This window comes from Lithobates pipiens, unplaced genomic scaffold (genome assembly GCF_037356315.1).
Source record: "Lithobates pipiens isolate NorthernLeopardFrog02 unplaced genomic scaffold, aLitPip1_a1.2 Scaffold_27, whole genome shotgun sequence".
In the NCBI taxonomy this organism is placed as follows: Eukaryota; Metazoa; Chordata; class Amphibia; order Anura; family Ranidae; genus Lithobates; species Lithobates pipiens.
The window spans coordinates 206,741,454-206,768,702 of NW_027507788.1; the positions used below are offsets into that span (position 1 = coordinate 206,741,454).

At 40.5% G+C, this 27,249-nt stretch overlaps 1 protein-coding gene across 1 annotated transcript in view; it reads right to left on the reverse strand.

Moving 5' to 3' along the window:
* The window catches only part of ZBTB16 (zinc finger and BTB domain containing 16), a 184,532-nt gene that overhangs the window by 148,343 nt on the left and 8,940 nt on the right, over window positions 1-27,249 (reverse strand). Inside the window, exon 2 of the mRNA XM_077458142.1 lies at window positions 23,558-24,858. Within this exon, the coding sequence (XP_077314268.1) occupies window positions 23,558-24,786 (1,229 nt within the window). The 5' untranslated portion in view covers window positions 24,787-24,858. The remainder of the gene's footprint in view (window positions 1-23,557; window positions 24,859-27,249) is intronic.

The window sequence follows — 27,249 nt, forward strand, 5'->3', positions numbered from 1 at the left end:
CCAATACCACCTGGCCAGGTTGGAATCCCCAGAACGGTGCCTTTGTATTAAGAGATTCCACTTCAGTGAACAGGTTTCTGCATCTGATAGTATCAGAACCGGTCTGGTTTTGCCAATATGGGTCTTATGACTCGGTGAACCTACTTCGGTTTCTGAACTTTGGGAGGACAAACTGGTGTCTTACCACCTTCTCTAATGCCCAACCCAACTGTAGAAGTGAGGTGTAGGCCTTCCTCCGTTGTGTCCCATTTGTTTATTTTTGTATATTAAGTCTGTCCTAAATGAATATAAGTACTTTTGGCTCCCTTTCTATTTAAAAAAAGAAAGAGGTCATAATATATAAAAAAAAAAAAAGAAAAAAGAAAAGAAAAAAAAAAAAAAAAGAAGAAGAACCGAAAAGTTATGACCCATCCCATGCCGATACAAATTCTAAAAACAGTGGCAACAAGTACTTTTGATTTTTCTCAGAAGATTTACCTGAAGAAGGAAATTGAACCTGAGAACTGGTGACATTGTGGAAAGCGTTTATACTGAGTTTTTATGCCATGCATACTTAGTGATGGGAACCTTCGATCGCATGCTAGAATCATAATGAATATACTTTGGAAAACATCAGTTACTCAAGTTTCCTCCCACAGTCCTACACACCACAAATGTAAGCATCACCTCAAAAAGTTGTACTCAGAAATCATAAAGTCATAAAAAAAACCCTACTTCAGTATTTTAACCAAAAATATGGATTAAAGCAGTAGGGCCAAAGGGTCTTTTGTCCCTACTGCTCCTGAGGATCACAGGAGTGCACTTCCTTCTGCACTCCTGTGACCTTTATTCAGCTGATCCCAACTTTTAGATGCTGGGATCCACCCAGATGCCCCGACGGCAGCTGGCTCAGCCTCTCAGCGCCCTAAGAGCCTGAGGCATCCGCTCCCGCCCCTGAGAACGGAAGGCCAAGAACTGCACGATCAGTGGTCTTTGATTCCTCAGTTCTTGGTCTAGAGGCAGCAAAGGACAGATGCTACAACCACCTAGGTGAGGGAATTCTTGTTTTTTTTATAATCCCATTTCTCTTTTAAGCCCACCAAGCATGTCTCTACTTAAGACATCTAGATCTTTACGATAAAACAGAGCCAATAAGTTACAAAATGACCATTAACGAAAGAAAAGTTGGGATTCTAATTTATGGTGGTTTTTATATACATGGCAAGTCTCAAAACACAAGAAATATACATGACAACATATCACAGGTTGAACTAGATGTTCTATGGTTAATGACATTTATTAATCACGGCTGGTAACATTTCTAGGAAAGTTATGAAAGATTGAAGTTTCTGAGAAAGAAAAAAAAAAAAAAATACCCTTTACAGAAGATGTACCAAGAAGCCACAAGAAAAGAACTGCAGCCGTTAGGTAAAAAGAAAACAAATAAGTTAAGAAACCGACCCTTAGCTCCTAGACTGTAGTATTTCCTACTGCTCCCTTTGTAGCGATGCTTACCGATTTCCTCTACAAACCACAGCTATACATAGTCAAGTGGGGGAGGCCAGCAGGCCCAAGCCTTGTTCTGAGGTAAAACAGTTTAAGAAGCGGGTATGACAGGAGGAAGAGAATCAAACACACATAACCTAATGCATATTACCCAATGATGCATAAATTGTTCTAACCTACGCACACTATGAATCAACCACAGCCTTATCTCAAGGCAACCGCCCATGACAGTTAACCTCTATTAAGAAGCAACCAAAATTAAAACTCTGGCAGATATGATAGATTTTAGATAGCCAACACACAGTCTTGGTTATAGAAACATGCACTGGCAACCTATTTACCTCAGAACTGCATTTATACGTATTGTCAACTGACAAAAACGCAATCAAGACAATATACTCTGGCCTTTGAAGTGGCTTTAGTACAGGTCTTAAAACACGATTGTTTCAGTGAAGATAAAGCAAGGTAGGTGTCGTGTATCTCACATTTCAGCACTATTTGACCTAGTTGCAATATTTAAAACAAAAAAAAAAAAAAAAAAAACAAACACACGCCCACAAAAGTTGAATAATACATATTTCAAGATAAAAAATGCCAATAATTTTTTACTAAATGTGTCCATTGTTAAAAGTAACAGGCATGCAAAAGTCCCCTCACAACACACCAATAGAGAAAATAATGAACTTTCGCCAAAATATTTCCCCCCCCTTTATTGTACTTTTCCTGACAATTCTATTTTAAAAAGGAAGCAAGCACAAAAATAAAAAAAATGTTTTAGACAAAATGTGGTACCCATCTTGATTGTAATATCTGTATAGTATTTTGTAATGTTGACTCCTTTCATAAACTCAAAATTTGGATTGGCAATCATGCTGTGCGTCCATAATCTAGATTCGCCAAGGAGCAACTACATACTACATTGCAAATTCCTTTGGCCAATGATAGAGCACATTGTTACAAAATTCCATTGAGCCTACAATTATGCTTACAGGTGGGAGGTCAGTACTTCTTGGGTACAATAGCTAGTTTAAAGTAAATCTAAACCCTAACTGAAAAGTTTTGCTTGCCAATGTATGGTATAGCAGCTGCATTTTTTTTTTTTTTAAGTGAAAATACATTTTTTACTTTAAAGTGATAATAAAAAAATAAATAAAAAATATTTAGTAAGTTTACAACAATTGTTACACTTAACTGCCTTGTGCAGTGGCTTTGCATAGGGCAGCCCCTATCCTCTTCTCTGGTCCCTCTTCGATGCTCCTGGCCACTCCCTCCTATTGAGTGCCCCTCTTAATGCATGAAGATAAAAAAACCTTGTGCCTTTAGAACCACTTTATTTTGCGCATGTCAGCACGTTTGATCTGCACCTGCAACTACTTTGTCTATGCTCCAGTGGTGGTTGCATGTCATTGGTCAGGATGGGCATCCCAATCATGACAGCAGAACACACCTGCCAAATGATCAATGCCTTGCATGCTCTAATAGTGAAATCTATAAGTGATCAACAGTTCAGGAGAGCAAAAATCAGAGACCAGGACAGAGCTGTGTCACTGCATAACAGGGTGTGCTAGAACTTGAAAATGCCAAGGATCACATGAAAATTTTTGGGGCTGGGTTTGCGTCTACTTTAAAGTAGAACTATAGGCAACCCACCCCATTTTGGATAGAGCAAGGGTGGGCAACAACCACTGAGTTCCCCCCCCCCCCCACCATCTGTGTCCCTTTGTGAAGATTTCCCTACACTTCCTGTCCCATAGTAAAAACAGGAGGTGAGAGGAAATCCCTGTAGATTAAGTGAATTCCTTGAGGACCATTGGAAGTGTCCCCATTGGAAGTTTCGCCCTCTATTACTTTCTAGGGGGAAAAAAAAAAAAACCCTCTAAATTTTGAGTTTTGTTTTACCTTTAAATATAATAGTAAAACAGGACAAAAATAAATAAATAATAATAATAATAATAATAATAATAAATAATAAATAATAATGTATGATCTTCCCATATCGGCTTATAAATTTAGGGGAAGTTTAAAAAAATAAAAATAAAAAGGGGAAATTTGTTAAAGACTTACTGTCTCGGAACAGCAGGTTCAGCACCAGGTTTTGGGTCTAGACTTTTCTTGGCCCTAGTCAGATCCTCAGCTCTCAATGTCAGCCATGGAGGTATATTCATTTTACTCCAGGTAAAAAAACGCAGGGAGCCTTTTCACTTGGCAAAGAATGGGAATTTCTGTCCATCCAAAGAACGCAACCCTGTCTTGGTGGGCAGGAGACATCATTTCTCTACTGCAAATAAGTAACACTTCTAGGTCTGAACAGTAATAAAAAAAAAAAAAAAGCGCATTGATGAACTCTTCTCGTTACCCTCTCCTATCAGCATGCTCATTGTTGGAATTCAAGCACTGCAGTACAACTGACTGGTTTTGCCAGTGTGAGCTCTGCTAATACAAGGACCTACACTCCAAGGTCATAATTTAGATACCTTATCTGTTTATATTAATTATATAAAATATATATTTTTATACACACGAAAAAAAAAATAGGAGAGAGAGAGATATATATATATATATATATATATGAGATATATGAGATATATGAGATATATATATATGAGATATATATATATATATATATATATATATATATATATATATATATATATGAGATATATATATATATATATTATTTTTTTATTAAATAGGGCATTATCAAACACATAGATGCATTCATTTAATTTGTGTAGTTTATATCTGCCAGACGTTTATTACAGTTACCCTCAAAAGATTACATCAACATATCCCTTTATCATTTTTAAAGGCCTGCCAGTAGCAAAAGGATTATCTTTAGCTAGGTTTTATTATCTATAATGAAGAAGTCACAAGACTAATAAAAAAAAAAAAAAAAAATAAAAAGAAGGACACACCACACAAAGGCGCTATAGCTTAACACTCAGCAGCTTCATAACATACAAAAAAAAAAAAATAAATAAAATAAATAAATAAAAAAAGGGTTTCTTGGGGCTGCCCACAAAGAATAGCATTAAAACAATGAAATCATAAACAAAATCTATACAAAATTGATCATACAGGTTGAAAATAAAATGTTTGTACCCACTTTCCAGTTAACTGGATGTGAACTTTCTATGCAGCTTGTTAGGGCCATGCCCAATAGAAGTTCCTTTGTTATAAGGTTTTTTTTACCTCTATTGATTCAAGGTTTGCATGTTTAATATGCATAATTGTTGCAGCTATATCAGATGTGTTGGTGTGCAAACAGATGTTTTGTTTATGCTCAGACTTGCTATACAAAGCCACCCTGCATTTAAACAGGGTTTTTTTGCTGCCCTGCTGAATAAATGTTCATGGACTGTTCCTGGTTGTCCGTGTCTTGGGCATGGTCATTGCCGACATAACAGTTGAGCCTGTTACCCATACAGTGTCAAGTACACTGGTTACTCAATATTCTCCTTCTGAAAGAGGCAGTAGTAGGCATCCACATAGGATTCTAAGCTATGAAAAGTATGGCTACCTGTTTGTATGTCAAAAGATTTATTTTTTATTTTTATTTTTTTTTAAGAAAAAGGGGGAGCCAAAAATTTTATTTTAAATTCAGGACAAACCATATATATATATATATATATATATATATATATATATATATATATATATATATATATATATATATATATATATATATATATATATATATATATATAAAAAAAAAAAAAAAAAAAACACAACCCACACACGATAAGTAAAAATAGAACGCAAATGGAAGACAGACACCTAACTTCTACAGGTAGGTTGGTCATAAGACATCAGTTTGTCCTCAAAGTTGTCAGGATCTGATGCAAACACAGCCAATTTGGTGTAACAAATCACATGGACAGACGTCTCATTTCTGCACCCAATATAAAGAACCTTTTCAGCAAGTGGAAGATCTCTATGAATGAACAGGAGAGTTTGACAATCAATAGAACGTATTGATGGCTCCTTAAAAGCAGAACTTCAGTAATCTTTTTTTTTTTTTTTTTACAACTTTCCATCTATTAAAATCTTCTGCCCTTGTGGTTTTAAAGAAAAAAAAGCTCATTATGTATTACTTACCTTAGAGATCGAAGCCCCTGCAGCAGTCACCGCTCCAGCCAGCGACATCACTCCCGGGCTCCAATGCTGTGATCGGTCGGAGCCGCAATGACGTCACTCTCATGCATGCACACAGGAGCCGCCCGTAACGGCACAGTAACTGAAGCAACGGCACGTACCTGCTGTTGCATCAGTGCGCATCTGCAAATACAGGGGGTAACTCCTAAACCGTTTAGGTTTAGGGCATATGCAGGGTAGCTACAGGTAAGCCTTATTATAGGCTTACCTGTAGCAAAAAAGTGTGTTGTAAGGGTTTACAACCACTTTACTGGCAGAAAAAGAAGTTTAAATACCTTATACAGCCCACTCCCTGTTTGCCTGGTCATTAGCCTAGGCTTATGACATCATGCACAGCTCTCTTTTGTTAGAGTTTCCCGGGGGGGGGGGGTCATAAAAGAGGACCAATGAGAGCTGTAGGGCTGCGCACGCGTGCGTAAATCCAGGAAGTGAACAGGCAGTAGCTTCAGCAGCCCACAGTTAAAATGGCTTCAGCCAGACTTAGTGGAAGCATATTTGTCAAGTACAGAATCGCAGTATAAAATATGCAAAGTAGTTGGATAGAAGCGTCAGAATGGCAAAGATGTTTTTATTACAAATTATGTGAGCAGACTGCAGTTCCTCTTCAAAGAGGAAGTAAACCCTGATGCTCCGATTCCATTATGTGTCACTTACCTGACACAGTAGCCAGTGATGTCCCCTTGTGTACGGAGCATCCATCTTCACGGTGGGTCTCGCTGCTCCGGCGCTGTCATTTGACGAAGCCGCGATGACGAAACTCATGCGCATGCGCACGGGAGCTGCCACTCGCGGCATATCACCGTTAACAGCGGCGTGCTCAGTGCGCCTGCGCGTTGCTGTCTACGGTGCATGCGTCATAGACAGCGGTGCCTGTCTTTTGGCAAATATCTCCTAAACCGTGTAGGTTTAGGAGATATTTCGTGGACCTACAGGTAAGACTTAATCTAGGCTTACCTGTAGGTCAAAGTGTGTTGTAAGGGTTTACAACCACTTTAAGGAAGCCTTAAAAAATTGTCTGATCCTCGACTGCGCATGGCACAGGCGGTGTTATGGGACTGTGCGGCCAAATCCTAGCTTCCACAACTGCAAACTTTTCATTCTCTTACTCATCATACATTATTTAAAATGAGCCAAATTAGAAGGAACGTGCTAATGAATCACCCTCCTCCTCTCACTAAGAACCGAAAGCCTGCGACATTAATACAGCTGAGTTGTGCTGATGTGTTACACATGTAAAGATAGTGTGTGCTAAATCGAGAAGCGTTAGACTGTGGGAGAGCAGAAATTCTAAAGCACAGGTGTCTGATTCAATTCTACCCAGTGATATAAAAGGAGTGTTATGTTTAATTGTTTTACTGAGCTCACTGGAGAGGTTGTCTTCTGAAAAGACATACATGTCCCCCTGCAGACAAGAACAAAAAAAGGTCCTCCCAGACCTCTGCCGTGCAACTGGATGGTTTGTAGAAGTTATGGATTACATGTGTTTAGGGGAACAGGTGTAAAACAGAACATTTCAAAATCAAGTCGGTCAATGAACCATTGCAGGCATAAAAAAGGACCCCCATTAAAAACTGCCCTACCAAACCTAGAAGAGCCAAAGACTGACTTTAGCGGTGGCTTCATGGGAGGAATAGTGCTCCATTGTTAGTGTCAGTGGGAGGAATAGTGCTCCATTGTTAGTGTCAGTGGGAGGAACTGTGCCAACAGTGGGGGGGCAATAATGCCCACGGGCCAAATGAAATCAAGCAAAGGGCTGCAGTTTGAAGACCACTGCTTTAGACTGTAGGATTCTGAGACTTGACCACTATATGCATATGTGTGGTCAAGTCTCAGAATCCTAAAGTCTAAAGCAGTGGTCTTCAAACTGCAGCCCTTTGCTTGATTTCATTTGGCCCGTGGGCATTGACCCCCAACGTTGGCACAGTTCCTCCCACTGACACTAACAATGGAGCACTATTCCTCCCACTTACAGCAATCACGGGGTACTATTGCTCCCACTGACACCAGGACATTTTCCATTCCCTCTGCCCACATCCACCCCCCTAAAGTTTGAAGGCTGGCGAAATGGCCCATTGTTTAGGTTTGGAGACCCTTGGTCTAAAGCACAATGTTGGGTTCAAAGTGGCTGCTGCTTTCAAATAAGCCCTTTGACCTGTAAAAACTTTCCAAAACTTAAAAACTATTTATGAAGCTTATTTTCTAGAAAAGGATTATTAAAAAAGGAACTTGTCAACCTGTGCTTTCTTCTTAGCCACCAAGGTAGGTGACAATAACCTGTGGAGAGATCAACAGCTGGAATACCTAAGAGATCTAAGAATCCACCTAGAACCGAAATGTTATTCTCTGGGTGGAATGACAATTAAAGGAATTCTACACACTGTCAGTCTGTTATCTGTCCTCAAGTGTCCGTAAACATGTCACATAATTAAGTCTTTTACATCACCCACAGGAAGTTTTCCCAGTGTCTAAGATATACACAGGGTGATGACAAAGTGGTCTGCTAATTAGCTGCAAACCCCAGGTTGAGGCTTGAATTTAACCCTTGAAATGAAGAGCTCTGCACAGTTTGAGACACATATCCAGGTATCTTTGAGAAATATTCATTTTTATTACAGGTTTTTATATAGCGCCAACTATTTATGCTGCGCTTCACTTTTTTTGGAAAAAGGGGAAGACGTACCTACCTCACAATACTAGGGCCAATTAACCTACTAGCCAGTCTTTGGAGTGTGGGAGGAAACCAAAGTTCCCAAAAGGAGCACATGCAAACTTCACACAGGGAGTGTCATGGCTGGGATATAACCCATGGCCCTAGTGCTGCATGGTAGGAAGGCTAATCCTTAAAGTGTCAGTAAACCCACACCATAAAAACGAATGAATAAATGGTTTATTACACGCGGTTCATACTCAAGCAGGTATTCTGTACAGATAACTCAGTGTTCAACTTTCAGCATTTTTACCTTTGCCATCTATACACCAACTGCAACATTTGCACAAGGACCACAGAAAACTTCAAGCTAAAGGCAGTGAGTGTGCCGTGCGTGCAGAGCCTTTAAAGTTCCACTAAACCCACATTATAAAAAAATAAATAAAAATAAATGGTGTATAACATGCTGTTCATATACATTTTCTGTATTCTATAAAAATCCTGGTTGATCCTGCTGCTCTCCACCTTCTGTTCATGTCCCCAATTCAGCTCGGGATTTTGCAGCTGTGGTGAAAACACTGCACATGCTCAGTTTTCTATGTTTCTATGCTGAGTATTTCCTCTCCATCACATCTGAGCAGCCCATGTGACTATGGAGTCTCATATGTGGGCATATACACAGTGGTAAAAGATAACCCACTACCTCCCTGCTCCATGCCCACTAACCAGCCTAAACACAATGGGGGTAGGGTATTACGTGTAGATTAATGGTGGCTTCTCCTCCCTCTTATTCTAAGACACAGGCTGGAGGGGGTGCGACAGCCTGTGAGTGGCAGAGATATACCCGCACCATGTTATTGCCACAAAATAAGCAAGATTTGATTTTTAAAATATATCCGTAAGCCAAAAAAAAAAAAAAAAGATAGTTTGACATTACTTACTGCATTCCAAAGACTTTTTTTTTGGTTTTTGAACATGTGACCAGTAACAGAGGACTAAAAACTCCTCCTGCTTACGTTTCCTGCAGACAGGCTGGGAAAGATCTGGGTCATGTGATAGCCGTATATCAATTAGTGAAAAAGGTACTTGGAGATTTTTGTTAGAATAAATCAGTGCCATCAGCGACAAAATTAAAAACAGTGTCCAGCATCACTTTAAACCAGTGGTTGCCCCTAAACATGCAAAACATGCTTAAAGCGGAGGTCCACCCTAAAGTGGACCTCCGCTAATCGGAAACCCTCCCCCCCTCCGGCGCCACAATTGGCACCTTTCAGGGGGGAGGGGGGTGCAGATACCTGTACAGTACAGGTATTCTGCACCCACTTCCGGGATAGCTCTCTGCGGAAAAGGGCGTATATTACGCCCCTTTCCGCAAGTGCCCCACTGCCTGCTGGGAAACACACAGATCCCAGAGGCAGCGGGGACCGTCCTTATTGCGCAGCGCGATTCACGCATGCGCAGTAGGGAACCGGGAAATGAAGCCGAAAGGCTCCATTTCCTGATTCCCATACCCAAGATGGCGGCGGCAGCACCCGACATACGATCTACAGATCGGCTTCAGGTGCCGACATCGCGGGCGCGCTGGACAGGCAAGTGTCACTATTTTAACTATTTTGCAGTATTTGTAGCTGCTGGCTTTTTTTTTTTTTTTTTTAAACGCGGAGTTCCGGTGGACTCCCGCTTTAACACAGTTCCCAATTGTCTTTCAGACCACCACCATTAACACGCTTTGATCGACTATAAGCACTTTCAGTATAAGTGGCATTAAAGGCTGGAACATGTAATTCCCAATTTAGCAAAATCTCCAACCTGAAGGCTACTTTCATACTGCAGGCGCTTTACAGGGATTTTAGCGCTAAAAATAGCACCTGCAAAAGCGCCTTACCTGGAACTCCAAAGTGAACGACCTCGCTGACGAAGTCCTGTTTGGACGTAGCACCGCGTACGGGGTGGGAGATTAACCACAGATGTCACCCACTATCATCTCTGTTTTGATCTACAGATCTTGCATTTTAAATTTTTTTTTTTTTTAATCTGCTGCCATTTTTACTATTTGCACGTGTCAGCACTAGTTTATGCCCTTAGAGCGTGTCCTTATATCCTTTACACATAATTGGGACAGTAATGTCATCACACTACTACTGCCAGTTTGGAAGCCACTATCGCTGCATTCCTTTGCTGGATTGGTCTTCCATCGTGCTGGACTGGGGACCCCTAGAGCTGTACTTGAGTGTACCCACATCCCTGAGTGGATAAAATGCGTACATGACCTCCTGTAATACAGAGGTCCACCTGATCTGGTAAGCGCATCTGGCCGTCTGTGGTGGAGGATCTTGTCACCAATATATTACTGGAGAAACCATTTCTTTTTTTCTTCACGAGATATCTTGCCTTTCACCTTTTGGGCGTTTCAGTCCCCATATGTGGAATGGACCTTTTCCTTATTTACTCACACCGCTTTGAAAAGCATGCAGTACTTTTTCTCAGCACACTCCGTCGCACACCACCGCAATGCAATGGTGTAAACCGGGCACACTGGAGACATGCATTTTTGCCTTGTCATTAGGTGGGACTGCACTGGAATTATTATTACACAGGCGTTATATAGTGCCAAAAGTTTGCTCTTTATTTTTCAACAATCTAGGAGTTAGGGTCAAGTGATACAAAAAGGGTAATAACTGTGGGGATAAGCCGATTGAGAAAATAAAAAAAAAAGTGCAGTTGGTTTTCGGTCCAAATAGGCTTCTCTGAAGAGATGGATTTTCAGGGATTGTCTAAAAAGTGGACAGAGTCGTCCGACAGATTGGGGTAAGGAGTTCTATAGGATGGGATTGGCTCGGGAAAAGTCCTGGAGGAGAGCATGGGAGGAGGTGACAAGTGAGCTAGAGAGCAGGAGGCACGAAGAGGAAAAAATTAGGTGAGACTATGTTAGTGATGTAGCTAGGAACAGAGTTGTGCATGGCTTTGTAAGTTGTTGCCATTTTGAATTGAAATCCATTGGGTGAGTGGAAGCTAGTGGAGGGATTGGCAGAGAGGGGTGTAGGACACTGAGCAGTTGGTAAGGTGGATGAGCCTGGCAGCAGCATTCATGATGAACTGAAGGTGAGATAGCCTATGCAAAGGTAATCCAATGAGGAGTGAGTGAGTTGCTGTAGTCAAGGCGGGAGATGACCAGGGAGTGAACTAGGAGCTTAGTGGCATCATTGGTTAGGAAGGGACGTATTTTGGAGATGTTGTATAGGCAGAGGCAGCAAGATTTGGACAGGGAATGGATGTGGAGCCGAAAGGATTGTTCAGGATTACACCAAGGACCTGATGGGCTGATAGTTATGCCATTAATCTCAACAGAAATCAGGGAAAGGGGCACATTATGAGCCCAGTTTTGGATAGATTGAGCTTGAGGAAGTGGTGTGACATCCAGACTGATATGTCGGTTAGTAAATTAGTGCTACAAGGAGAGAGACTGAAGGAGTGAGCCGAGGAATAAAAAAAAGATAAATCTGGGAACAGCAGCCCAATACAGTCCCACCACATCTGGTGTGAATATATCCTAAAGCTGAACTCCAGGTAGATCTAAAGGCCACAATAAAAGCAGTTCTGAATGCACTACTACATAAAAAATAAAAATAAATAAAAAGGCCCAAGGTAATGCAGGTTCTCGAGTTCGACCAGTTATCAGAGAAAAAGACTAATGCCCTTTTTTGTTCAACTAAAGCGATGGTTGCGTGACGCTCCAATCCTAAGTCTTCTTGCTCTGGTTTCTAGTTGGTGCCATTCTTTGGGTGGCCACTTCTTATTGGCTGGCAAGTGGCAGAGTCCAGGATCCAAAAGAGCAGCCTGCAACAGTGACATGAGGGGGGGGGGATTGGTGGAGCAGCACCAGTGAGGGACCAAGACTCCGGACTCAGGTGCCCACAAGATAGAGGCTTTTCCAATTGCCCAGATGTTGAGCATTAAACAAAAAAAAAATATTATATATATAAAAAATTAAACACACACAACTCAAAAGCATTTTGTACTATAGTGCCTAGATTTGTTTACAGCTAGAAACTTCCCCCTCCTTTCTTTTCACACCTCAAGCAGTTACCATTGTAAAACTGAGAAAAGAGGCGTTTGAGTAGTATACATGCAGTAGATTGCGTGATAGCGTGACCACAGGGTCATCAGCTGAACAGATAATACTTTTTTGTTTTTAAAACGTATTTTTAAATAACAGTCCTAAACAACAAGGTAACACAAAAAGCCATGATCTGCAGCAAGGCTGGTCGCCAACTGGAAAACATTTTTGCCGATAGCACAAATCCATGAGATATCTGACCATTGCTGTGTCAAAGGGTCTCACCGTCTGTCCCGCTAAGCCTGCCATACATTAGATGAAAATTCTGGCCAGTCCCTGCTGAACTGGCTGACTTTGTATAGGCAGTCTAGTTGTACAGAAGTCGAGCTACCGATTGGCATCTGTACAACCAGCCTGTTGGAAAACGTCCGAACAGCACTGCTGGCTATAACCAGCTATGATGATCGGGGTATCCTGACAGTAGGAAAGGCTCCCTGCTGTCAGAACACAATAGCTCAGCGGTAGAGTCCCCCATCCAAATTGAATGTGTGGATGGGGGAGAAGGAAAAAAAAAAATTAAATAAATCATCATCGGGTATAGGACAAGACTACAAGACCCCATCCTGCTCCTATCCTCCACAGCAAAGGGAAGTTCGATGGCATATAAAAAAAGTAACTGATAATAGTCATCACAGGTAGTGATAGGCTCAAAGTTTTCTGGCAAGATAAAACGTATTGGCTGGCTATGGTGTTAGATATACAACTAACAAGTGGTAGCTTTCGCTGTCCCCACCAGCTCTAAGCCTGAGAGCGGTGCCACCAGCGGTCATGCGATCGCTCAGCTTCGTCTCCTCAGTCACCACTCTCCTCTCTTCCCAGTCTGGAGAGGGGTGGGTGCAACTGGCTGGATCTTGGCAATATGGCCCGGGATGCTTCCAGAGCTTGGAGCATCTCTGTGGCATCAGGTGACTGCTGCCAGCTGATGCCAGGCCACAGGAGAGCCAAAGTATTGTACTCCTGTGACCACAAGAGACATTCGGCCATACTCAACAAAAACAAGTCAGGATTTACATCTGTTTTAATAGTTCTTTAACTTAATAAAGGTCTCCCAATCTGCTTAGACATTTTATTTTTACATATTAGGTTTGTGTGTGGCAGTTAAAGTATAACTAAAGCAAAACTTGTTTCAGTTTTGGATAAACCCCAAATTTTGGGTTGCCCCCAGAAAAGTAAGAGGAAATCTTTCAATGAGACACCAGTTCCGTGACCTTGGGACCCCAAGGGATTCCCTAAATTTGTACCCCCCCCCCCTTCTCATTTCCTGTGGGACAAGAAGTGACAGTTAATATCCGCAATGGGACAGATGGCGATTAAAAAAAAATAAAATAAAAAGCCAACCACACACGCGTAATAAAAAAGGTGTGCCAAGCCACTAAACCCCCACCTTAGTGGCTTTTATTTAATCTAGTTAGCCGTTACGTTCAAATATGTGCTAATTATTACATCCATTCGTATGGAAAAGCAATTATTCAAAGGTACAGCTCCACGGAGTCAATGGTTTCAGTTATTTTGTACTTTGGAGGCATGTTTGATTTTAAACTGGATATTGAAATGTGCAATGGCTATTAAACTGGCAGTTGGGTGATGGATTGTTTAGGGTGTTTTTTTTTTTTTAAACCCCCCCCCCCCCCAGTCCTGTGTCAACTTTCACACCCATTGGCACAAAAGGTTACCAATGAAGAAAAGATGATCCCCACTCCGGTGATTGCTCTTAAAAAAAATTTGTATTTATTAACAAGCCACAGTGACCAAATGCATTTATTAACAAGCCACAGTGACCAAATGCAAATATGAAAGGTTGACACGTTTCAGCCTATAAGGCCTTAGTCAGTCATCGGAGTGTGGCTCATCTTTTCTTCATTTCTCTACTCAGCCAACGACTGTGGATCGAGCACCCAGGAGCTCTGCTTTCTATGTGATGTATGGGTAGTAGCACTGACTTTGTTTATACAAAAAGGTTACCACCAGGCGCACTGCATCTCAGTACAGGTAAGCACAAATTAGAGCAAAAAATAAAAATAAAAAAAGCCATACCACATTAACCTACTATAGAAGAAGTAAGCCATTTGTACAAATATATTCTGTACTACATTTGTACTTTGTGAGGTCACTTCTAGATAAAGTTTTTCTGTGTCATCAGTTGGTAAGCGGAGTGTGCAGGGGCATCTTGGGTGAAGAGGCCTTCAAATTCTCTAGCAATGCACATGCACCTTGTGCGACTCAACAGTTCACATGCAGCAATATACAGCTTGTCATAGCATTTTAAGCAAAGAGACATATCTGGGTAACCATGTGATGAAGTGGTAGGCAGTTGCAATTTCACAAATTATTATTTCAGCTTATCGATATTAAACACCCAAACTCTACACCAATTCCCCCCCCCCCCCCCCCCCCCCAAAATAAAAACTGCAAATTAAACCAGAACAAACCTACAAAAAAAAAAAAAAAAAAAAAAAAAAAAAAAAAGGACTGTATTGGAGCTTCTGATCATTTGGAAGTCTTTTATGTACAGGGCATAGATGGGTCACAATTGTCTTGCTAAGGATAGCAACTTGAGACATTTAACTTTGTGGGTTATTGCTGGTGTACACACACACACACGCCACCAGCAAAGACAAGGTGACAGATTCTTGGAATAAAGGAAAGAAAGACGGGTACATTAGCAGGAAGAGGTTTACCAGCACCTTAATCCACACTCCCAGTGCCCCCTCCTGTAAGATCTGGAAGCAATTACAGGCCATTAAAGTGATCTGCCTGCCACTAATTTTAACCCCAAACACCATCACTTGCCACTTCAACCAGAGGACTGGGGGCTGAACCACAACAAAAGCTTTAGTATGTGTGCCAAGGAAGCATTTAGACACTTTAAAAAAAAAAAAAAAAAATATATATAAATAATTATATATATATATATATATATATATATATATATATATATATATATATATATATATATATATATATATATATATATATATAAATTACGTCATAATGCACACTTAACTAAAGTGTAAAATTAACAAAACGCTACAATAGTTACATTTTGAATAGAAATAGTCTATACAAACATATTGGCATGAAACTATAAAGTAGTTATAATGCGATTATAAAGCAATTTTAAGTAAATTCATAAATCATCTAATAAATCATAAGCAGCAAGCCATTTACAGACCATCACCAGGTCACAACGATCTGGTTGAGTTCAACTGGTTTAAAGTGCAAATTTAATAATCCATTTTCTTGTTCCTATTTGGTATTAAATTAGGAATATGCTATAACAGAGTTACACGGCCAGCACAAAACTATTAGATTATATGTACTACATAAAAAAAAAAAAAAAATGTCATAAAGCTTCACATTTTCTTGCGATTTTAGATCTTAAAAATGTAAGTTGTAAAGGCGTTTGATATAAAACAATATGTGAATATATTCATATAAATTCCAGATGGGATGTAACCAGTTAAACACCCCCCCCCCCCCTACCATTATCCCACTTCTAGCAGCCCATAAATAAGTCACCTCAGCCTATTAGTGCTCCCAGCTTCACTCCAGTATAGGAGGCCCAGTCCCAAATCCCAGAAGTCTCTGACAGGGCACTGGCAAAGGTTACCCAGCTCAGGTCAGCTGGGAGGGGAACCTTCATTTCCTGAGCCAGGCCAAGGGCCGAGAAAGAACGAAGAGAACTAATCAGGGCCTTCCTCACAAAGGGAGTCCAGGGCCAAAGGACTGGCTTCCATTACAGAGACTGTGATACCAGGTGCCACCAATAAACGTGACCATTCCATTGCTGGCATTAATCAAGAGTTCCCGCTACAACACAACATTTCCAGCATTATATACCTTGAAGCTATTTGCAAAAACCAAGGAGGCAGGTCTGTCCACAGGTTTTGCCTTATGACATAATTTCAACAGCAGAATAGGTCATTTAACTGCACACACAGTTATCCAAAGTACCGGTATACATTTTTCACAACAATGAAACACTACGAGTTAAAAAAAAAAAACACAAAAGCAAAATAATAAAATAAAATTCTGGCCACATTTGAAGTAGAATTTTAGCTCCTCTGCTCTAGTACATATACACAAGTGTTGCTGCTTATTAGTTGCCCTCACATATTTCTTTTATCCCGCTTTCTATATAGACTGTTAAAAAAAAAAAAAAAATCAAAGTAAATTAAAATCTGTGGGGACATCACTAGGCATGCTGGAGATTGCAGTTTTACTCAGGAGGCATTACAACATTTCCAACAGAGGGAGCCCACCATAGATAGCAACATAGGCCAATGGCAAGCATGGCCCACATTTATAAGCTCAACTGAAGTTGTTGTTGTCACCATTTTGTCCCGATACAGAAATTGTATGCAAGTGTATTAAAATGACTGCACATTCTAACAGGTACCAGAGTTAGGCCTAGCGAACTCCATAATCACTAATCAGCAGCGCAGAGAGTTAGATGCACCCCCCTCTCTCGCTGCAATACAGGTCAGCATGAAGGCACTTGTGCTGAGGCTTGCGTTGTTAAGTGACGTACACACTATGAGAAAAATAATATCTCTACCTTTTACATATCTGTGCGATTCAGATTTGTCCTCGCTTCTGACAATCATGCTTTCCATATACTCAATACTTTTAATTTCACAAGCCCAAGCGGCCAAAGATGGTGGTTTAGGCTGCCACAAACAGTTGGCGATCACAGAACGGGCTGCTGTCAGGAAGTGCCTAAAATCAGACTTTTCTTCAATTTGTTTGTAGGATCTCAGCAGCATAGAGATTATTATAATTTGGGGTTGACTTGACCAGGACATCATAAAAATGTAGTTTTCCATAAAGGAACAATGTGTAGACACATAGCCCAGATATAAAGCATTGTGCCAGGAGCCTAGGGTCATTGAAAAGGTAACTCCAATGCTTTGCTTTAATGGTCCCACATCCATACATTTTAAAAACTCATGCCATTCTAGTTGTTTCTTTTGAGCAGACCGTTGAGGCAGGTTACTCTGTACAATTTCATATTGAAAGTGGAAGGACAAAGTGAGGGCAGACTGTTTCCCTCAATATACAATGCAGAACCTAAGCTTTCAGAGAACTGAATGGAGTTGCACAGAGCAGCCCTGAACCTTATCTTCTCGGGTCCCATGCTTCCTATGGCACATTCATACAGGCTTGCTTCAGAGCCCTGCAGCCTGCATGATGGTATACGCTCGTCTGTGTTCGGTGTTTTACATTTGTACAAATTTGTGGTGGTGGGGGGGGCTTGCTGTCGAAACTGCCCCACCATCCTCAAAACTTCACCAGCCGCCACTAAAAACCAGTTGTCTATGGAGTGGCTGTACACAGCAGATGGGGAAATATGCTTGCAATTCACCTCTTACAACAGTCCGTGTTTGCGATTTTACATCTGCACACTTGTGCGTTTACACAAGTGCCAGCATAGGCCTGCATATAGCCATTCATAACTATAGAGAAGCATTAAGCAGCACCTGTTGGTTCCAGGCAAGAAATATGCCCAAATTATACAGCCCTAAAGCTTAATAGGACTATATATATATATATATATATATATATATATATATATATATATATATATATATATATATATATATATATATATATATATATATATATATATATATATATATATATATATAAAATTTGCAAACAGAATTAGCAAGTTTTACCTTGAAAAATAGTGTTCCTTACCCTTTAAAAACAACAAAAAAGATACAGTACCACAATCACAGTTACATGAAAACCTGAGTCAATGTGCAAGAAGGTACTGTACAATACTGTACTGCGACTTGGAGAAAATCTCATTCCACATCTAAGAATGGAGCAAGTAACAAATACGAGATCACAAGACATCAGAGCTGCCACTTTTGAAAATTGAGCAGAGGAAATTTTTTTGCTTAACTTAAAAAGTTAAAACATTTTTCTACTGATACAGACAAAAGACTTCCCCTCGCATAAACACTTTCCAAAACCACTTTTTTTGCTACTTTCAATACCAGGTTTGCAAAGAAAGCAGCATTTTCTGTGCGGGGGCTGAGAGAGGGTGGAAAAACAACTCTAACTTCACCACAATTCAAGCTTTACAAATGTGAATAAAAAAACACACCACACACAATCTAATTATAAGTGGCCACCAAGGCAACTGAAGAGTTGAAGACAATTGACCAAACAAAAGCTCAGACTGTGCCATCAAAAAGTTAGTATTTTTGGTAGATACAGGAGAGCATTCCAACCCAACGCTAATGGCGAGATCTCCACACTTGAATCTCCAGGTAAGCTTACTTATGACCATCTCTTATGACAAATCACTCTTACTTTCCTTTTTTTGTGTGTTACAACAGGTCTAGTGAGAATAAGGTCTCATTTACACGTTGCTGTTCTGAAAGGGTTGTGTTAAATGTGCATTTTGTTAGGGCACAGCAGAATTAAACAAAAGACGTGTAGAATTTCTCTCTCATCTAGCTCACCACAATGCACAGGTGTGCATTGCTACGTGTTATGGTGTGCTGTAAATTGTTGGAGTTCCATTGGGGTTAGAGTACTGGGGTGTTCAAAATTAAACGCAACAAACCAATATATGATAATAATCGCCTAGAGGCGATTCAGTTCGCATTGTGCGCGATACAAATATTTCATTCAATGCATATCTCCACAACACATATTGGCAGCAAAATGAAAATTGGCCCTTAAAGATTGCAAATAGTTGGGAACTGAAGTTATGTCAATCCAAGGTCCTAGAAAAATTGGGTCATCAATTTCTCTGGCTGCATCTCAAAAATTAAGTCTTCACTTTAAAGCGGAGGTTCACACAAAAATGTAACCTACGCTTTTCAGAACCTTCCCCGTTCTGGTGTCACATTTGACACCTTTCAGGGGGGAGGGGGGGGTGCAGATACCTGTCCAAGAATGGTATTTGCATCCACTTCCGGGCATAGACTCCCATGGGAGTCTATGCCTCTTCCTGTGCCGCCGCGCTGTCTGTTGGGACACACATGGGCCCAGAGACAGAGCGGACCAGTCTCATTGCACTGCAAGACTTGCGCATGTGCAGTAGGGAACCGGGAAATGAAGCCGCAATGCTTCACTTCCTGATTCCCTCACCGAGAATGGCGCCAACAGCAGCTAAGAAATTGGTCAGCTTCGTCCATTTATTAAAAAAGTCAGCAGCTGCTGGCTTTTAATAATTTTGTTTTAGGTGGACTCCTGAAAGAAAGAAATGCCTGAGTTCACACCTGGATGTGTGTGCCATGCTTTTGTGCAGGACTACTTGTACCTGCAGGATTCAGAGGAAAAATGTCCGACTTTTTTTTAATGTGGCCTTGCATAGGGATGCCATTAAAGTGGATGTAAACCCAAAAAAAATAAAAAATAATCATTTGAGGCCAGTCTTGCCACAAAGAGTTAATCCAGCTCTGAGCAATCATCTTTTATTGTTCAGTGAGATAAATCTTGACAGAGAAAAACTTTGTCAAATCCTCCTCCTTGCTGTGAGCGACAGGCGATTTACATATCTCGTGCACTAGCCTAAGAGACATGCATTATTTTTTAATTCCCACCCACTTCTTTCTTCTGCTGTTCTGCAAGGATTGGCTGTTCACACCTCAGCATGATGAAGTCATGTGGGGACTTTTCTGGTTTTGAATGGATGTTATTGATCATAGCAGAAGTGTAGTGTAAGAAATACACAGGAGAAAATGAAATGTTGATAAGGGGGAGTGTAGAGGTGGGTGGGAAGTCTACTGACATCATGACCCCACCCACTGAGCCCTGAGAAAAAAAAAAAAAAACAGACCCACCCACAAAATCTGCAGTTTTTCGGGTCTCATAGCAGACAGAGGGGAGACATTTGACAGACAAGTATAAATGCAGGAGGCATGTATAGCCTTCTAGATAACCAATATTGCAGTGTTTAGAAAGGATGGGAGAGTGGGTTTACATCCACTTTAAAGCATAATGACCCTCCTGTGCATCTGCATAAGAGCAGCACATATTGCCTGTGGGTCAGGGCACACGTGATTATCAAGAGTTTCCTGACCCACGTATATGAACCTAGCCTTAGTTTGGGGGGGGGGGGGGGGGGGGGGGAGAAACACAAACACACACAAAAACATAACCACCATACACTTTCTCAAAATTGGTTTGGACAGTGCTTTACGAAGAGAAGAGAAGAGAAGAGGAGAAGAGTCCAAGACAAGAGGTGGACGATGAGGACAATCTAAAAAGGCAAGCACAGGTGATACAGAAGTTAGTGACTCTGTGGGATGAGTATTTGGTGGACTGAACGTTTTACACAAAAAAGAAACCACCACAAAAAAAAAAAAAAAAAAAAAAAAAAAAAAGTGTAACATTCTCATCAGTTAACTACAGCATCCTGTCACATCAACTCCACTAAAAGTTGCTGAGTGGTGGAAACTTCGAGGTCACTGTGGCTTGTAAACTGACATCCCGTACTTCTTTGTTCCATCCATCTCTGCACAGCATATCTGATCCCTAGAAGCTGCTAAGAAACTTCCAAAAAAATTGTGACTTCAGGTCAGGATTGTTGGACCACAAACCAGCAAAAAATTTTGGGATTATGGTGTGGAGTTTTTTTTTCAGGGGGTTGGGGTTGGCCTCTAATGCTGCGTACACACACACACGCGACTGTACTTTCCGTCATAATAAACGCTGACGGTCCTCCCGACCAAACGGACTTGCCTACACAATCACACCAAAGTCAGTTTGTTTCAAATGTGATGATGTATGACGGAACTAGAAAAAGGAAGTTCAATAGTCAGTAGCCAATAGCTGCCCACATTTTGGTCCGTCGGACCGTTTCCCCCCCCCCCCCCCCAATAGAATTGGGTCCATTGGAAAGATTTAAAAACACATTCTATTTCTAGGTCAGACTTTTTTTTCCCCCCTCAAAAATTCTGCTGAAGCCCACACACACACACGATCGGAATATCTGATGAAATTATTCCATCAGACCTTTTCTGCGGGAAAATCCGGTCGTGTGTACGCGGCATTAGTTCCAGTGAAGAGAACTCTTAAGACATCAGCATACCAAGACATTTAGGACAAATTTCATGCTCCCAACTCTGACGGAATAGTTTGGGGATGGCGCCTTCCTGCTCCAACATGACTGCGCACCAGTGCACAAAGCAAGGTCCATAAAGACATGGACAAGATATCCATAAGGATGGATAAGAGTTGAATCCATTATAGCTGCGAGTCAACTAAATATTGAACCCTACGTACTAAGATGCCATTAAAGTTCTTGTAAAAGCAGGCATCCCAATACTTTTGCTAATATAGTGTGTAACACACACAATATTTCAAGTCAAGTTTAAGAGGACATAAGTATGTCATCAGTAGAGGGCTTTTAGTGTCCTGTTATTACGGCAATTCCCAGGATCAGCCTGTTGCAGGAAGTACCTGGCCAAGCCATGAATATGTACAGTACATTCTGGCTACACAAGTAGTAATTATAAAAAGTAAAATAGCTCCAAGGCAAGATTGTACCAGCACTTGATTCAGAGGACATAATGAAATAACAAAGCTGATGTCATGTCCTATGAAAAGCAATGTACTGTAGTTTAGAATAGGATCTCGATATCTTAACATGTAAAGAATGCAGCAAGCCATTAGCTGTCCTCTTGCCAATAATTATTACTGTTAAATGTATTTGTTATGCATCATTGTACATTAATTGAATGCGCACACACCCACAAATGTTCAGCTGATTTACTGTAGCTTTAATAACTGGGAAACAAAAAAGTACAAAATGTTACTAGAACACCACACCTCGCACATGTGGCAAGGCTGTTCTACCAACCCACACCCAGTGTCAGCTCATTATGCACCGTCTTCTGTATTATGTGATGATTAAACTTTCGTGAATGACCAATAAGCTACTGTGTTCAACTAGAACATTGTGTCCTTACAGGTCTCAGCTCCCTATGATTAAGACCTGGAAGTTAGTTCAGTCTCTAGTGTAACACTTTGTACTGTACAGAAGATGTGTTCATACTAGATCTGGTTCAACTGTGGGAAAAATGACACCTATCATCAAGCTATTTAATTATTACTCATACAGAGAATATATATATATATATATATATATATATATATATATATATATATATATATATATATATATATATATATATATATATATATATATATATATATATATATATATATATATATATATATATATATTTATTTATTTATTTCGGGGTACAGCTTCGCAATTGTATTAGTTGAATTGTATGCGGTTTCTCATACCACTCCTGTGTGAAACCAGGCTAAAGTCACTATGACAAGTCTGGGTTCACACAGCATGTGATATGGACAGGAATCGCACCGCATTTCTGACTGTTCAAATCACACGCGATTCTTTGCATTGCGCTTTGAGCCTATTCATTTTGTATGGCCTCAAATCACTCCACCAAAAAAAAAAAAAAAAAAAAAAAAAAAAAAAAAAAGTGTATTGGCGCATTTGCACGAGTACATGTGCATATGCTATCGGCACAACCCTAAAATTTTAGCCAGTGGGGACACCGCAATAAAAACAAACAGTCTAGGGGTTGTAACCATTCCCAAATCAATCCAAAACTACAAGGGGTGGTCCTAGAGGTCGGCTACTGATCTACATTAAAATACAACTCATTTAAGAGCCAGGGTTTTCCAAACTGTGGTTCTCCAGTTGTTCATGAACTACGATTCCCATCATACCTAGTCATTTCTAAGTGTCAGAGTTTTACAATGCCTCGTGGGACGTGTAGTTCCGCAACAGCTGGAGATGTAGTCTGGAGATCCCTGTTCTAGACTTGGATGCACTCGTAAGAGTAGATACTAATTATCAAGTTATCAGTGTCTGACCTCATTGGAAAGATTTTACATCACTTCCTGTTCCTTTGGCAAGAAATGACAGTAGCAGTTCTCCATTTTCCCAAAAAAACAAAAACAAAAAAAGTGTTTTGATGCATTTTAGGTCCCCAGCGGAAGGGGAAAGAAATTGAGGTTACAGCCCCAAGAAAAATAAATAAAGCTTACAGCAGTTCCATTTCTTTCCAACTATCAAAAACTTCATTTAGTCTGAAGTTAGTCAAGTAGTTCCCGTCCACATTTAAAAAAACTATTAGAAATAAAATTCTTACCGGTGATGTTCTATGGATTCGTTGTCTGGAAGGTTTGCACCGCACACACTGCATCGCTCACCGATGTTTCTACCGTCATTCTTCATCCCAGCCGCAATTTCACCCAATTTGCTGAACAGCTCTCGCTGAATGAAGCCTTGTGGTAGAAGTCCTCCATAAGCGCTAAAGTCCATTGACACAGCCAGCGCTGGCTGCATGTGAAGCGCAGAGGCCATGGATGTTGGCACACTAATCATAGTCTCACCCTTATGATTTGGGAGGACGGAATACACGCTAAGCTGTTTCTCTGCATGGGAAATGGCATGCTCTTGGCCGAGGCTGAAGCCTTGACCTAACTCAAGAGCCTGTTCAGGAGCATTTTCATCACGATTAAAAGTAAGATCTCGAGCACTTGTGATAACACTACTGCGGGTTGGGGTTCCTGGGCTCTCCTTGCTTTTATCATCAGACTTATCTCCACCAGATCCACTGGTTTCTGCTGTTGGGCTGTTTTGGTTAGACACTTCATCCACCTGCATGACTTCCGTTTTCACCTCAGACAGACTTTTAAGTCTGCTCGTGGAGTGCAAATCTAGTGCATTTTGTTGCAGTGCTCCTTGAAGCAATGACTGGCCAATAGTCATTAAGCTATCCACAGCAGTCTTGGTTGGGCTCATGCCCGAAAGTCCATAAGACGTTGACACTGATGGACTTTGATCCACCAGGCTTTGATTACCCATACTGGAATAACCACTCTCTTCACTGGAATGCTTTGCATTTAACATATTTTTTATATATCTTGATTTTCTATCTTCTTCATCATCCATGGCCTTCTCACCCGTACTAAGTTCTCCATCATTCTCTTCCGAAGCTTGTATAGTTTCTAAGATCTTCAAACACTGCTCCTCTAAATACTCTATTTCTAGAATTTCTGCAGCATACAGAAGGTCATCCAAATCTTCCACCTTAGCTTGCAGAGTGGCAGTGTAAGCATACTCCAAAATCTGTTGAAAAGTCTTTGGCGATAGAAAGTCCAAAGTGTAATGTTGGCTGCTACGGTGGAAAAGGATTTCAAACATCTTACTAGTACAAGCCAATACTGTCCTATGGGCATGAAACTCTTGAGTATCCACCATGATCACCACATCGCAGAGTGTCCCAGCCAACCGCATTTGGTTGGCTTTCAGGAGAAGGCCCGTGGGGTGATTGGGGTTTTGCAACTGTATCAAACCCATATTAGTCAAATCCATACTTCTCCGGGTGTCTAGTCATTAGAATGTTCGTCTCTTCTTCTGGAGGGCTGAACACTGGAACCAGAAGACCTGTTAAGATAAAAGAGATTTTAAATTTTTTTTTTTTTTAAATACTTCTCCCCATCTCTACCTAACCAACCACACACACACACACACACACACACACACTTCAGTCTCAGGGACTACAAACCAGAGGCAAAGTGCTTCCAGAATTTCTATCCAGCTTTAGGTCTATTGTAAAACCAAGCAATCTGGTTATTACTGCTGCAAAATGGAGTCTCTAGTAATACAGGTTAAAAACCTTCATAATGGGCATACAAGTAGACAGTTTCCTAAAAAAAAAAAAAAAAAAAAAATAAAAAATTTTTAAATATTTAAAAAAAAGTCTCCAAGATATACATGAAGCTCATGCTGCCTTCCGCTTGACTTCATCGGGTGAAAATAACTTAGGAAGACTCCCATATTGTAACAGCTCAGCCACTTGTAAGAGTTACTCACGTTTAATAGACTTTGTACTTTGCAATTACTAGTACTACCGTGCAAAATAAAAATTTGCATATTTGAAGTAAACAGGGTGTCGATTCAGAAGACAGCCAGACAATCATTTGAAGAACAGGGTCAATAATGCCAGCACACCAACCCAACTTCTCTTGGTACCATTATTCTTAATTTGTTTGAAATCGTGCAAGGAAACCAATTTTAAATCACGTTAGACCATACAAATCTGGGATAATCAAAGCAGACATCAACCTTAGTCCCTAAATCTGGTGCCCCAAGCTTGTCCCCTTCCAAACCACACACTGTTTCTTCCTCAATGCAATGACTGGGTTCACGTAAAGGGGGAAGCAGATAAGGGTGGGCTGCAGCCATGACCTCAAATGGTGTTAGGATCTGATTGAGTTTCAGGGGGTTCCTGGGATGCTCCCAAGAAGGCTAAAGATGCACTTCTGGGTGCCAGATTCAGGAGACAGTTAAAATATATGACCATAAGTTGTTCAGATCCCTCTTTGCATCATACAGTTTCATAATCCGATTGTTCTAAATACAATCAAATTAATTAACAAAACCAGATCAGCACTGCTAATCGTAACATGAAGGATAATTTTCTGTCCTGGCCCATCTGATTGCACCCGTTCTAAAAAAAAAAATAAAAAAATAAAAAAAAATAATAAATATTGGTGGAAGTGACGTTATGCCCATTTGACTGAATCACACATTGATCAGATAATTCAAGAGTGTATGACCACTATATGAGGGGATTGCCCTCACTTTGGAGAGATTTACTCTTACTTTCTTTTGCATCTACAGAATAGCAATAAAAAAAATAAAAAAGGGAAGTCTCCAATAGGACACAAAGGGAAGAATAAAAAAAAAAAAACCCTGGTTGGAATTTTAATCATACTGTACTCAAAATGATATAAAAATAATAAAAAATAAGTTCTCATTTCAGATACAAGTTAGGGTTCATGTAGAGTCTGTTGACATGCTCTTTCATGTAGTTGATAGACCTGCTGCACATTTCTCATTACCCTCCTCAATTCAGAATCACTATGTACTCTGAATGGTCATTTTCTCTTCTTTCCTAGACAAGTATGTTCAAAAGGAATCCCTAGTTAAGCTCTGCAATGTCTGACCTTACAGTCGGTGTCACATGATAGAACTTGAAGATAGTAGAGCAGACATAAAATGTGTTGAAGGACAGGGGTCAGGGAGTTCTGGTATAGGCAACAGATTCACAGGAAAGAGGTTGGCAAGTAGAGTTCCACAGGGATTTATACTCCGAGCAATGAGGTGTAATGTCTTCATTAGTGATATAACAAATGACTGAGAAGGAATGCCTCTTTTTTTTTTTTTTTGGCCAGTGACCAACATCTTGATATTTTAAAAAGGAGGTTAACAAAATGACATGTGGCCAGATCCAAGCAGGTATTCTGTACGGATAACTCATAAATTGTCCAAAGTGAGGCAGCGTGCGACTTTTTCAGCATTTTTACCTTTGCTGTGCATACAAGTGCAACATTTGCACAAGGGCCACAGGACAATTCAAGCGAATGTCAGATGCAGGCTGTACATGTAGAGCCTTTAAAAAAGGGTCACTAAACACACATTATTAAAACCATCAGTAAAATGGTGCGTTACATGCCATTAATACGCAATCACTAGGAGATCAGTTTTCTGTATTCTGAAAAAAAAAATTAAAATATTGGTTGAACCTCCTCCATCTCCTCCTTCTGTTCATGTCCCCAATTCAGCTAGGGATTTTGCAGGAGTGGTGACAACTCTGCACTTGCTCAGTTTTCAGCGAGTTTCTATGCTGAGCATTTCCTCCCCATCACATCTGAGTAGCCCATGTGACTAGAGAGTCACACATGTGAGCCTATACAAAGTGGTAAATGATGCCCCCCGCCCCCCTCCATGCCCACTAACCAGCTAAATAAAATGGGGATGGGATATTACATG